The 13,107-nt window shown below is 39.0% G+C and overlaps 1 protein-coding gene across 1 annotated transcript in view; it reads right to left on the bottom strand.

Annotated features, from left to right (window-relative positions):
* The window catches only part of FREM2 (FRAS1 related extracellular matrix 2), a 357,328-nt gene that overhangs the window by 190,061 nt on the left and 154,160 nt on the right, over nucleotides 1–13,107 (bottom strand). The window contains exons 3-4 of the mRNA XM_007952448.1: nucleotides 7,604–7,750; nucleotides 782–1,012 (exon numbers count right to left, since the gene is read on the bottom strand). Coding sequence (XP_007950639.1) covers nucleotides 782–1,012; nucleotides 7,604–7,750 — 378 coding nt within the window. The remainder of the gene's footprint in view (nucleotides 1–781; nucleotides 1,013–7,603; nucleotides 7,751–13,107) is intronic.

Here is a 13,107-nt window from a genome sequence, read left to right on the forward strand (position 1 = left end):
AATCCTACTTCCGTAGTGATACTGCCTCGGAAACCCAAGGAGGGGTCGCTATGAGTCGGGGCCGACTCGACGGCAAACAACAACAACAACAAAGAAACAAATTAATTCATAAGAAAAATGACATTTAACAGTATTGGTTCTGAAATAGGAAATTATAATAAGAAAAAGAATATATTGATAACCCAACATGGGGATCATTTACTTGAAAAAAATACAACTTTCCTTAATTAATTTTTGGGTTCCCTCCTATCAGCATAGCTGGGAATAGTGAACTGCTCATGAGGAAGGCTTACCTAAAAGTGAGAAAGGAGCCCTGGTGGTGCAGTGGTTAAAGCACTGAACACTAACCAAAAGGTCGGCTATTGGAACCCACCAGCCACTCTGTGAGAGAAAGATGTGACAGTCTGCTTCCGTAAAGACAGCCTTGGAAACACTTATGGGGCAGCTCTACTCTGTCCTATAGGGTTGCTATGAGTCAGAATTGAATTAACAACGTGGCTTACCTGAAGCTTGGCAGTCTGAACCTACCCAGTGGTTCTTTGGAAGAAAGACCTGGCTATCTGCTTCCATAAAGATCACAGTCAAGAAAATTCTAGCAGCACAGTACTACTTGATTATGTGGAGTCTCCATGAGTCAGAAGAGATCAAGGATAATGGGTTGGTTACTATTATTATTTTTTTTCTTCATAGAAAGTCCAAATATTGAGTTAAAAAATTATTTTAGAAGGCATTTGTCATAAAACCCCAACAGCAACATACAGAAGCCGAAGATAGTTCCTACCGTCTCCAGGGTCAATGATCTCCACCGTGGTCACTGAGGGGAATTCCAGCACCGCCAGCACCGGCTCCGAGAGCACCACCTGGAAGGTCTCCGATTGCTCGTGCTCGCCGTCACTCACCACCCGCACTCTCCACGTGGCCCTGCTCTGGCCCGGGTTGAACTGCACTTGTTTCTGAGCTTTGCCCTTGAAGTCTTTGTCTTTTTTTGCCGTCCCATCTCTTGTGCCAATACCTACGCAGAAAAAAATAACATCATTTTAAAAGTTTCGATTCCAATTGGATTATAAAGACTTTCCTTGCCATGAAACTTTGGTGTCATTGCATCCTGCAGAGAAAAGTCGCTGGGTAGTGCAAATGGTTTCCACTCAACTGCCAATCTAAGGGTGGGCAGTTCAACCTTTCTCAGAAGCACCAAAGAAGAAAGTCTTGGTGATCTCCTTCTGTAAGGTTTATAGCAAAGAAAACCCCAGGAAACTGTTCTGCTCTGAAACTTGTGAGGTCACCATGAGGTGGAATCAACTCCACAGCTACTTTTTAATTTTTGTTGTTGTTTACCCTGCAGGGAAGAATAGATCCTTTTTTGATTCCCTGAAATGAATAACTGAGCACAGATCCCATGAAGAAAGTGCTGAAATTGCTCAGCTGTAGGTACTGATTGTTCATTCTTCTGTTCTAATATTATCCCAATTAGTTAGGAGTCGCTGGGGGGGTGGTTGTGCAAATAGTTAACATGCTCAGCTGCTAACCAAGAGGTTAGAGTTTCAATTCCACCCAGAGGTGCCTCAGAAGAAAGACCTGGCAATCTCCTTTGGAAAAATAGTTTTCCTCTGAAACACATGGCATCACCATGAGTTACAATTGACTCAAAGGCAACTGGTACTGATAAACTTGTGTGAGAACTTCCTGTAAAATAAGATTGTGTAAATGTATAATTGTTGTTGTTGTTGTTATGTGTTGTCAAGTCAGACCCGACTCATAGCCATCCCTCCTTGGGTTTCTGAGGCAGTATCACTACGGAAGTAGATTGCCCCATCTTTTCACAAAATTCTTATTCTTAGAAATTCACATAATCTTAAAACTTTTCCCATTTACTTTTGCATATGTTGCTGCATATTATAAAAAGATAAGGAAAAATCCATCAGAAAAATTATGGATATTTTTAGCAGCACCAATTGGAATTTGCAATTATAACATTTTTACATTGGATGACTTGATTATCACGAAGTAAGAATGACTAGTTGGACCTAGTGGACATTCCTTGTAATAGATTGATTCTTTTCCTTTTTTTAAAACTTCCAATGGAATATCCATTGGAATAATTCACTGGAATAATATCTGTTGAAATAATGCATTATTGATGAATGCAAAGCAAGAAAAAAAAGGTGAGCAGTAGCTGTGATAGGCAGACCTAAGCAAATTCCTTTACTAGCCACGTCCCTGGGGCCAGTCCTGTCAGTGAGCAGCATGTGTTCTGGGAACCTCAGACCAGTAACAGGCTCTTTGAGTCAAAGAATTCTTTGATAAGTTATAAACGGCCAACAATAACCAAAAGCTATAATACTCCCTAACATTGTTTAAGAGAATATAATTCCGCGTTTGTCAACATGGTCACTGCCAGATTTTTCTTTGTGGAACAGTCCAGAATTCCATGAAACCATTTGAACAGAATTGGAAGCCTAATATGTATGGTCATTATCAACAGTATGTTTGGCTGATACTGATGGTTCACTCAAGGTCAGTTTCAGTTACTGGGAAGGTTAGAGTATCTTTGCTTCCATATGTTGCACAGGGATCTTTGCTATTACTGTGCCAAGTACTCAAACTATAGAATATATTATACAAAAGACAGTGAGTAAAAGCCAACAAATTCAATGTAAGGGAAAACTATTATAAAATTGCAGCTATACTAAGACTGTTGCTGTTGTTATGTGCTGTCGAGTTGGACCTGACTCATAGTGACCCCTCCTCGGGTTTCCGAGGCAGTATCACTACAGAAGTATACCCTTAAATATTTAACCCCAATCTCTCAGAATTCTCAGTGAGTCAAGTTAATAGCAAATAATTTTCAAATATATTTCTTTAAACAACATTGATATTGTCAAAGAAATTGGCAGGAAAGACAGATTCAAAAGGGGAAAAATAAACTCTAGTGACAATTAGAGTTTAAAAAATCTAAAAGTACATGCTCAATAGCATTTCTCATTTAGTCAAAAAAAAAAAAAAAAAGGTATCTTTTTTTGGTAAAAATTCCTTTGTTCTTCAAGCTAGAAGTTAACCTGAACCAAAAGAGATCCATTGACCCACAGGTATTTACTGAGTGCTCACCGTGTGCCAGATGACTATTGGGGCTATGTAAGCAAACAACACAGGCAAAACCCCCTGTCCTCAGGGTGCTGATACAAGATAAAGTGACTTACTTATGTATTCATTTGGTTACAACATTGACTGATAGTCTAATTTTCAAATAAAGATGAAAAAGATTTTATTAAAAATATTTCTAATGAATCTCAGAAAAAACTGATATACAAATATTACATTGCCTTTTTTTTTTTTAAATTTTAGTAGCAAGTAAACTGCAATTAAGTTAATGGCAAGTGAAAAAAGGGCACAGAACCAGAAATTACAAGCATAACTTGGTGAATGTTGCAGACTTCCTGTTAGCTCTCTGGTTCCTGCGCTCACAGAGTGGCTGTCAACACCTCTTGGATCCATCGCAATTCCCTGCCAAGATGATGATGAAAGGAATGATTCTCTCGGAGGTTCCCAGAACACATGCTGCTCAGTGATGGAGCTGCCCCCAGGGGCACAGCCAGCAAAGAAATGTCCTCAGGACTGCCCCTCACGGCTACTGCCCACCTTTCTGCTTTGTTGTGCTTTGCACTCATCATTTATGCAGTATTTTCTTGAATATTCAAAATTCAGTTTCTTTCCTCTTTTTTTATTTTTTTTTTACAAAAAGAATTAGTCTAGTACAAAAAATGTCCACTAGGTCCAAGATTTACTATCTATGAACAATGTCTTTGACCTACCAAGCCAAGAGGAGAGACTTCTTATTTTGTGAAAAAGATCATTATCTTGATCTTTTTAATACAGTTCTTGTTCGAGAAGTGTTCATGAGGTAGATCTAAGAAGGGCATGCGATCTTTATTACAAGGTAAGATAAGACAAACTTGGAATCTAAATTTGCTTTGGGTCAAAAATAAATATTTCTTTTTCATAATGGACCAGCATGAATGTATTACTGGTCTACCTTGTTACTCAAAGTTGTTCCAGGGACCAGCAGCATTAGAAATGACTAGGAGATTTTATTTTTATTGTTGTTAGCAGCTGTTCAGTCAGCCTTGACTCATGATGATGTTATGCACAATGGGACAGTAAGCTGCCTTGTCCTGCCATCACCAGGACTGGTTACTGATTGGACCATTGTGATCCATTGCGTTTTCCTTGGCTAATTTTCAGGAGTAGATTGCTAGTCCTTTCTTCCTAGCTTGTCTTAGCTTGGAAGCCCACAGAAACCTGTTCACCATCATAGCAACACACAAGCCTCCACTGACAGGCAGATGGAGGCTGTGCATGAGGTTCATTGGCCAGTAAAATCTCAGCTCCACCCCCTACTAGCTGTGTAACTTTCTTGGGCAATCTACTTCCATAGTGATACCACCTCGCAAACCCAAGGAGGGGTCGCTATGGGTTGGGTCTGACTCCACGGCACATAACAACAACTGCAACACTTAACCTCTGTTTCTTCATCTGTAAAATGGGGATATATGAGAAGAGGCTATGCACTCTTCTCATAGGGTTGACGGATGTAGGTGTTTAGAAGTAGGTCTTGCACATAATACAAACTCAACAAACATTAGCTGTCATTATTATCACTTCATAGTCCACTACTTAACAACTGCCTGACCCATAAGAAGCACTCAAAAAAATATTAGTTCACTTAGTGAATAAGTGTTGTTGTAAGGAATAAAAGAGCTAATATAGGTAAAGGACCTAATGAAGTATCTTGTCTTTAGTAAATATTCAATAATGTGTAGTGAAAAGATCTTTAAGATTAGAATAACTTTTGTGAAATTCATGCTTATTTAATTTATTAACTTGTCATAAGGTTATAAAATGAATAGTCATCTCGGATAAACTGTATATACAAATTGTATGCAATTCATCATTTTCTAAGTGTGCTCCTGAAGGTAACAAGTATTCTGTCTTTAGCCATAATGGAATCTATCTAATATTAAAACTCCCCTAATGAAAGCGGAAGTTGTCAGGGAACAGTAACACGAAACATTTATTGTAGAACTTCTACAAGCCTATGCTTCGCTTTCTTCTGACTTCCATTCCAGGTCCTAGCATGAATTCTGTTCCCGTCTTTAATGATTGACAGCTGTGAGCCACACACATCTTTCCAACTTTCTGTCACCCCAGGTTACTTAGTAACCAGGTGAGGCTAACCAACTAGAGCTCCAGAGTCTTTGGAGACTTGCTGGTTCTGACCTCCATATTTATAAGAAAAATAAAAATAAAATTGAAAAATAACTTCAGGGAAAAAGAGCTCTTAATTGACACCTATAATTCTGCTTAAAAAAATGGAGAAGAAAATTGGAAAACGTAGTTTAAAAAATATTTTGCCAGTACTAACTTTCTTAATGCTATCTGTGGGTTAATTGAAACTGAGTAATTAAACATAGTCATTAAGAGTAGAAATTCACATAAAACACAAAGTAATGAAAGCATCCTGAAAGGTTGTAAAGGAGCTCTGTCTGCTGATATGGTTTTCCTGCTACTTCTTTACCACACTTTCAAGGACATGCAGCACAGCTATTACTAACCTTTCACTGAGAGTAAGACAGGATAAGCCGAACCACCAGTTGCATCATGTCAAATCGACTCTGAACCTCTGGGAGGGGCTTGAACCTCCATCCTCTCAGTTAGCAGCTGAGCATGTTAACCCTAGACACCACCCAGGGACTCCACAGGCCCCTAGTGAGACAGCAATCTGAGCATTTATGCCATGGCAGGTAAGGCACAGAGGTATATGACAGCCTACACAGAGGCACGTGCAAACAAAGGAGGGCGAGTTATCCTGGCTGCAGGAAAGAGATTGCCCAGGGGCATAACTTGTGAAAACCACTCTTCTGAAGTTAAAAAACAATGAAATATTCTTAAAATAAGGTATATTTAACATCTACATCCAAACATGTCAGGGGAGGTCATGGGGCAAGGAGGGTTGTGGCAGAAACATGAGGGTGTGTGTGTGTGTGTGTGTGTGTGTCTGAGATATATATGTTGGTTAAAGGCATTTGAGTTTCATAGGCCCATAAATTTAAAAATAATCATTTTGGAGACCAACACATCATTGTCAACTTTTTTTTTTGCCAACATTTTCTTAGATTCCTACTTCAGTTGATAAACTCACTCAGTGAGCTTATATTTCACCCCCCTGCCTAGATGGCTATCAAACATGAGACCAAAAATATTACAATTGCTTGAGGTGCTATCATTTTTTACCCTGTACAGTAAAATTTTTGTCAATTATATTGCTGATTAAAATTACCAGTATACCTACTTTTTTCTGCTTTATGGCTACATGAAATTGGATGTGAACTTGAATTGCAGCTGAAAAAGTTTTATTCAAGTTTGCTTTGGACTCAGTTTTATTTTAAAAAGGTAAAGCAGCAGAAAACAGTCAGTGGTCAGTATTTAGCACATTTTTGTTACAAAGACAAGTCACAACACATGTTTTTATTTAGTGCATCAGGGTTCCTGGAAATTTAGTGACATACTGGAGCATTCAATTGCCACAACTACACTGCAGTGCTCAATAAGTTACTGAGTACTTTTTGTTTAGTTATCATACTTTTTACACTGATGTGTCAGCAGAATTTTGTGTTATGGGATAAATTCCAGAATTGTTCAAGCCTATTCTAAGACTTAGTAACATTTTTCTCAGATTTCTTATATAATTATTTCCAATTTTGTTAATTATTTTATATCAGGATAAATTCCAGAATTGTCTAAGTCTGCTAAGATGGAATGGCATTTTATATGTATATACATACATTTTAACTTATGAATGATTACTTAACATTTTGTAAAATTATTTTATATCAGAGTAGGGTCACTTCTAGGTAGAAGGTTTAAAGCATTTCCAATGCTCTTTTTTCTGCCTTTATTATGTATGGAGTCCCTGGGCAGTGCACATGGTTAAGAGTCCAACAACTGGACAAGAGGTTGGCAGTTCAAACCGACCCAGAGGCACCTTGGAAGACAGGCCTGCTGATCCGCTTCTGAGAGCTCACAGCCTGGAAACCCTGTGGAGCAGTTTCATTCTGCACACTCGGGGTCACCAAGAGTCAAAACCGACTTGTTGGCAACAACAGCATGGTAAGCATGATAAAGCCCTGAGTGGGCAAGTGGGGACTACTTGGCTGCTAACCAAAATGTCAGAAGTTGGTGTCCACAGAGACCCCTTGGAAGCAGGACTTCTGAAACATCAGCCACTGAAAACCCTATATTTCTCCTTTGACACACACAGGGTCACCATGAGTTAGAATCCACTTGATGGCAACTGGGTTTGTTTTTTATGGAAACATCAAGGCCTTATGTTACGAAGTGCCTTTTTACCAAGGGCTCATACAGTCAACAGCACATTAATCCTGACACAAATCCTTTGGCAAGCTTCTTTAGCTTTAAATGTCAACATCTTCCTAAGCTTTAAAACTTGACAATTAATAGAACTTGATATTTTAATCACTATAGAAAAGTTGTGAAAATGAGAATTGAGAAAAGGAGATTTTGGTACAGAAATGAAAATTCAACTTACTTATAAATGAAGTTTCTCCCAAGTAACCTCTACGTTTAAGAACGACATCTAGAAATTTGGTGTCCTCATTGACCAGGTAATACTCTTTTTCAAAGGAGATCCATGCCCAATTCAGACGAAAATGTTGGTTGGTTAACTTGTTTCCACCTGGAAAAAAAAAAAGTTAAAGCCCAAGATTAGTGGCTTGAATAAGTGACCCTAAAAATTCCACACACTAGTTTAATGACACAACATTAAGAATCACTCTAGTACCTCAGTTTAATAAACAACTCTAGAATATGTAAATAGAGCTACAGTAGTGATTACTACACAAAAATACAATAGCCAACATAATCCTTCACATCATTTGTTGTTCCTTCAGGAGAGGAGTTGAGAGAGCGGTGTGTAATCACTACAGTATATTACATAAACATAACTTTTATATGCACTGTGAACCCACAAAATGCGTGTGACTGTCTTTATTGCGATATTTACTTGTGGTCTGGAACTGAATCTGCACCATCTCCAAGGGTACACCTGTAACAAGTGATTTTATCACAAAACCAAGTTTCCAAGTTGCAGGATAGCTCACTTCCCACAAGGTGGCGCAGGAGAGCAAGATTTTCTTCAGTGACTGCTGAAAAGCTCATTTCTGATGTTCTTAAAAATACACCCACAATTTCACAAATACCTTTTTCTGGTTCACTGAACAATTGTATGGAAGGCTTTAATTATAACTACTCAAGAAAAAACAAATATCCTTTCTCCACCTCCCTTCCCACTATACTCCACTCCATTCCTTAGAGCAGACAGACAGCTCTTTCCATTGATTTCCGTTCTCTTCTGAAGATAAGGCTTTCTCCTCCCACCTTTCCACCAAAATGGAGTTGGCTGTCTATCAGGGGAAATAGACCTTGTGTGTGATCTCTCTAATGTGAAAGCTACTCTGTTGGGTAAATGAAAAGAGAAATGTTTATCAGCTGATCACTCCGCACTTATCCCTCCACTTCCTTTGATCTACACCAATTATTTCAGAGTAAGGTGAGGTTTATAAACAAAGGCATCAGTAGTTTCTTTTAAGTCTTTCTGAAAAAGGGTGGTGGTGGAAGAAGCCCAAATAATAAACAGAGCTAGAGGCAAAATTTTTAAGTCTAGTTTCTTCCTTTCTGAGTTCACACACAGATAGGTATTACACAGGAGAAAAGGAAATGAGATGGGAAAACGTCAAGACTTTAATAGATGAGGGGCAAAGGCTCTACACGAGGGAAAACACAGTGAGGGAATAAATGCATGAAAAAAATGCTCATCTTTGCTGGAACTTTTTAAAAATTGCAGTGACTTTGAGCTAACATTGACATTTAGTAAAGATTGACATAATACCTAATATTGAGTATTGCTGAGATTATGTAGGGAATTGCTTCTCTTACTTTTTGTCCTTTCAAGTTGTAAATTACCGCAAGCCTTTTAGACAGAGATAGAGCAATGTGTACAAGAGGCAAAAAGATGCTCACAAGTTTCTACTTGTAAGTCCTTGTGTGAGACTTTTACTTCAACAGAAGCAAAACTATATATTCAAGGAAACAGTCATTGCAATATTTCTTATAATAGCTCCAAACCTGAAAACCTAGGGTTTATGAAATTGTGGCAGAACAAATCAATAGAACATAATCCATCCATTAAACAATAAAAATGGAATACTTTTGGAAACACTTTAAAACAGTTTATGAGATAAGTGAAGGGAGCCCTAGTGACAAAGTGCTTAAAAACACTTGGTTGCTAACTAGAAGGGCTGCAGTTGGAACACACCAGCCGCTCTGCAGGAGAAAGATGAGGCAGACTGCTTCTGTAAAGATTTACATCCTTGGAAATGGGGCAGTTCTACTCTGTCCTACAGAGTTGCTTTGAGTTGGAATCAATTCAACAGCAGTGGGTTTAGGTGGTACAAAAAGTTAAACACTTGTATACTAACTGAAAGGTTGGTAGTTTGCACCTACCCGGGAGTGGCGTGGAAGAAAGGCCTGACAATTTGCTTCTGAAAGTTCACAGTCACTGAAAATCCTAAGGAGCAGTTTTATTGTGACATGTATGGGATCATTATGAGTTAGAATCCACTGGACGGCAACCAACAACACCGCGTGTGCTCAAATTCACCCTGCAGACCAGGCAGCCGTTAACTGGCCTTAAATACACTCGCATCTCACTTTACCTTTGGAGCTTTCCTCCAGCTGTTGCACACATCAAGTCAAACCTTCCTTACTGGTTTTCCAGTTTCACCCCAACCTTATTCCCATTGTCCTCCAACCTGCTTACTCGGAGGCCAAACCAAGATGCTTGCTCTTCAAGCCTCCTGCAGCTACTCCATTGAGTTCACCTCTGTGTGATTATACACATGTTCACTCATTGATTACCCTGTATGATTGCACACTTCAGCAGCTATCCTCCTATTGTGAACATTGCTTTATGTGCTAAGAAAGCAAACCAAACTCACTGTCGTGGAGTTGATTCCGACTCATAGTGACTCCCACTGGATTTCTGAGGCAGTAAAATCTTTAGGCCTAGTGGCTAAAGGCACTTGGCTGCTAACCAGAAGGCTGGTGGTTCAAACCTACCAGCCACTCCTCAGAAGGAGAATGGGGCAATCTACTTCCATAGTGATACTGCCTTGGAAATCCAAGGAGGGGTCACTATGAGTCGGGTCCGACTCGACGGCACATGACAACAACAAATCTTTAGGAAAGTAGATCACCCCATCCTCCTTCCGCTGAGCAGCTGCTTGTTGTCTCATTTCTCGATTAAGCAATAAATTCCTGCAGGAATAGGGAATGCTTTCCCAGGCTTTTTTCTTATACTTGGTACAAAGTGAATTCTCAGTATATTTAGCATTAGAGCTTGATTGATTATAAAAAGTACAGGAAAAAAAATCTAATGGTTTAAGAGAAGTTCTCCAGAAAAAGGAACAGGATATGCCTGACACTGTAAAAGCCTCAAATTAGCTAAGCTTAGAGCATCTGTTTGTGGCAGGGAAGCACAAATCACATTAAAAAAATAAAGCAGAGAACAGTAGCAAGTTAGCGCTAACTCATGGCGGCCTCCTGTGCGTCAGAGTGGAACTGTGCTCTGTAGGGTCTTCAGAGGCTGATTTTATGAAAGTAAATTGCCAGGCCTTTCTTCTGAGGTGCCTTTTGCTGGACTCAAACCTCTGACCTTTTGGTTAGTAGCCAAGTATGATAACTGAACCACCCAGTAAGCCCACAAACCATATTAGTGACCTTAACCTATGTCGTATTTCTTACGTATGTTTAAATTGAGACCCACACTTTATCTCATGAGATCACTGTGCATAAAGCATAACAAAGACATAAAAATTTGTTAAGTCAAAGATAACATACAGTACATAATTTAGAATCTGATGAAGGTAGAGAGCTGATTTGGAGAATATTTTATTTTCATTATTATTATTTTGTGTTCAATCTCTTGCCTGAATCAACTAACTTGCAGTTGGCATTGCTGTGTTTTCAACAATGCAAAATATCAGCGAAATTTCAAAGTGATATCTGGAATAATTCTCCTTCTGTTATGTAACCAACAGATATTTATTGAGCAAGTACTATGGGTCAGATGCAAAGAATACAGTGATGAAAAGCTCCTATCCTTTCTCTCAAGGAATGCTTTTTCCTGCAGTTCCTAGTCCACTGTCTTGTAAGAGGGATTGTACAGCTACCTTATGCAATAGTCAGTGAAAAGAGATTCCAGAAGTAAAAGGTCATTTAGGCAATTATAGTTATTTTTTTCCTTCTTTATTTCAGTTATATCTCTTGCAATTGTGGAAATAATTTAAATATCACAAATCAATGACATTTTTCAGTGTTCAGATATAGACAATTATCTCTAAAATAAATATATAGGAGGAAGAAACTCCTAAAATGACTTAAAAGAATAAAAAAAATTAACTAGGAAAAAAAAATAGGATTTGTGTTTAAAGCTCTCCCAACCCATCCCTACTTCCTGCCCTGGAAAAAAAATGCATCTGTGGACAGTCTCATTTTGCATGACATGGTGTTAACTGAAACTCAAGCATATGGAAACCATGTCTTCATTTTGAATGATTCTGTCGTAACTGCAATTGGATGCACAGTGACTTCTTCCTGGGGTCCCTAGGTGATGTAAGTGGTCAGCATGCTCCACTGCTGACTGAAGGGCTGGAAGTTCTAATTCACACAGAGGTGCTCAGAAGGAAGGCCCAGGGATCTACTGACAAATCGGCCATTAAAACCATTATGAGGGTGCTCTGGTGGTGCAGTGCCTAAGGCATCTGACTGCTAACCATAAGGCTGGTGGTTCAAACTCACCAGCCACTCCCCAGAAGGAAGGTTGGGCAATCTACTTCCATAGTGATACCGCCTTGGAAACCCAAGGAGGGGTCGCTATGAGTCAGACCTGACTTGACGGCAGTGGGTTCAGTTTGGTTCAGTAAAACCATTATGAGCACAGTTCTACTCTGACACACATGGGGCCACTGGAACCAGAGCTGACTCAATAGCAACTAGTTAAATGTGACTGGATTTGTGTCCTGAAGGGAGGTGAGGAAGATGAAGCTGTAGGTGCTCACTGGGCACAGCATGACGAGATGTTTGAAATAAAACCTGGGGATTGCTGGATGCACAATCTAAATAAGACAGAAACGTGAAAAGCATAAACACGTAGCATAAACAAGTAGGCATAAAGTTTTAATGTAACGAGTATAGAAATCAGAGCCATTCACATGGTAAGGTGTTATTCCATTCTTTCTTCTCAGTTACTTTCTAGAAGAGATATTTCAAGTAAAAGAACAAAAACATACTAATCTAAAAGCATTTTTACAGTCAGTCAGACCGAGTGTTGGCAGCAGTGAATGAACAGATGAGCACTCTCAATCATGGGTGTAATTTAGTATATCTTTTCTGGAGGGCACTTTTATCAAAAGACATAACATTTTGTAGACCATTTGACCCTGAAATTCCACTTCTAGGAATTTATCCTAAGGAGATAGCAAGGAATCTGTGCAAAAGACTGAGCTGCATGACTTGCTTCACAGTACTGTTTATGAAAGCAAAAATGCTGGAAACAACCTGTGTGTCCAATGGTATAAGGGCTATCAACCCTGCTGTGCTCTACCCACACATATAACACTGTGAAGTTACTGAAGTGATATCACATGAAAATATTTAATGAAATGAAAGATGCTTATTTACATAGTCAAATACATAACACACAAAAAGTACAAAAAATGTTTAAAATGATCTCATTTTTGTGATATTATATATAATTAAAAATCTGCTTAAAATTGTATATGATAGGAACTTAATAAAATTGCTGTTGTTGTTATTATGTGCTGTCGAGTCGGACCCAACTCATAGTGACCCCTCCTTGGGTTTCCAAGGCAGTGTCACTACGGAAGTAGATTGCCCAACCTTCCTTCCGAGGAGTGGCTGGTGGATTTGAACCACCAGCCTTCTGGTTAGCAGTCAAGTGCCTTAGGCACTACG

Source organism: Orycteropus afer, unplaced genomic scaffold, assembly GCF_000298275.1.
Source record: "Orycteropus afer afer isolate SDZICR_OR568_19922 unplaced genomic scaffold, OryAfe1.0 scaffold00338, whole genome shotgun sequence".
In the NCBI taxonomy this organism is placed as follows: domain Eukaryota; kingdom Metazoa; phylum Chordata; class Mammalia; order Tubulidentata; family Orycteropodidae; genus Orycteropus; species Orycteropus afer.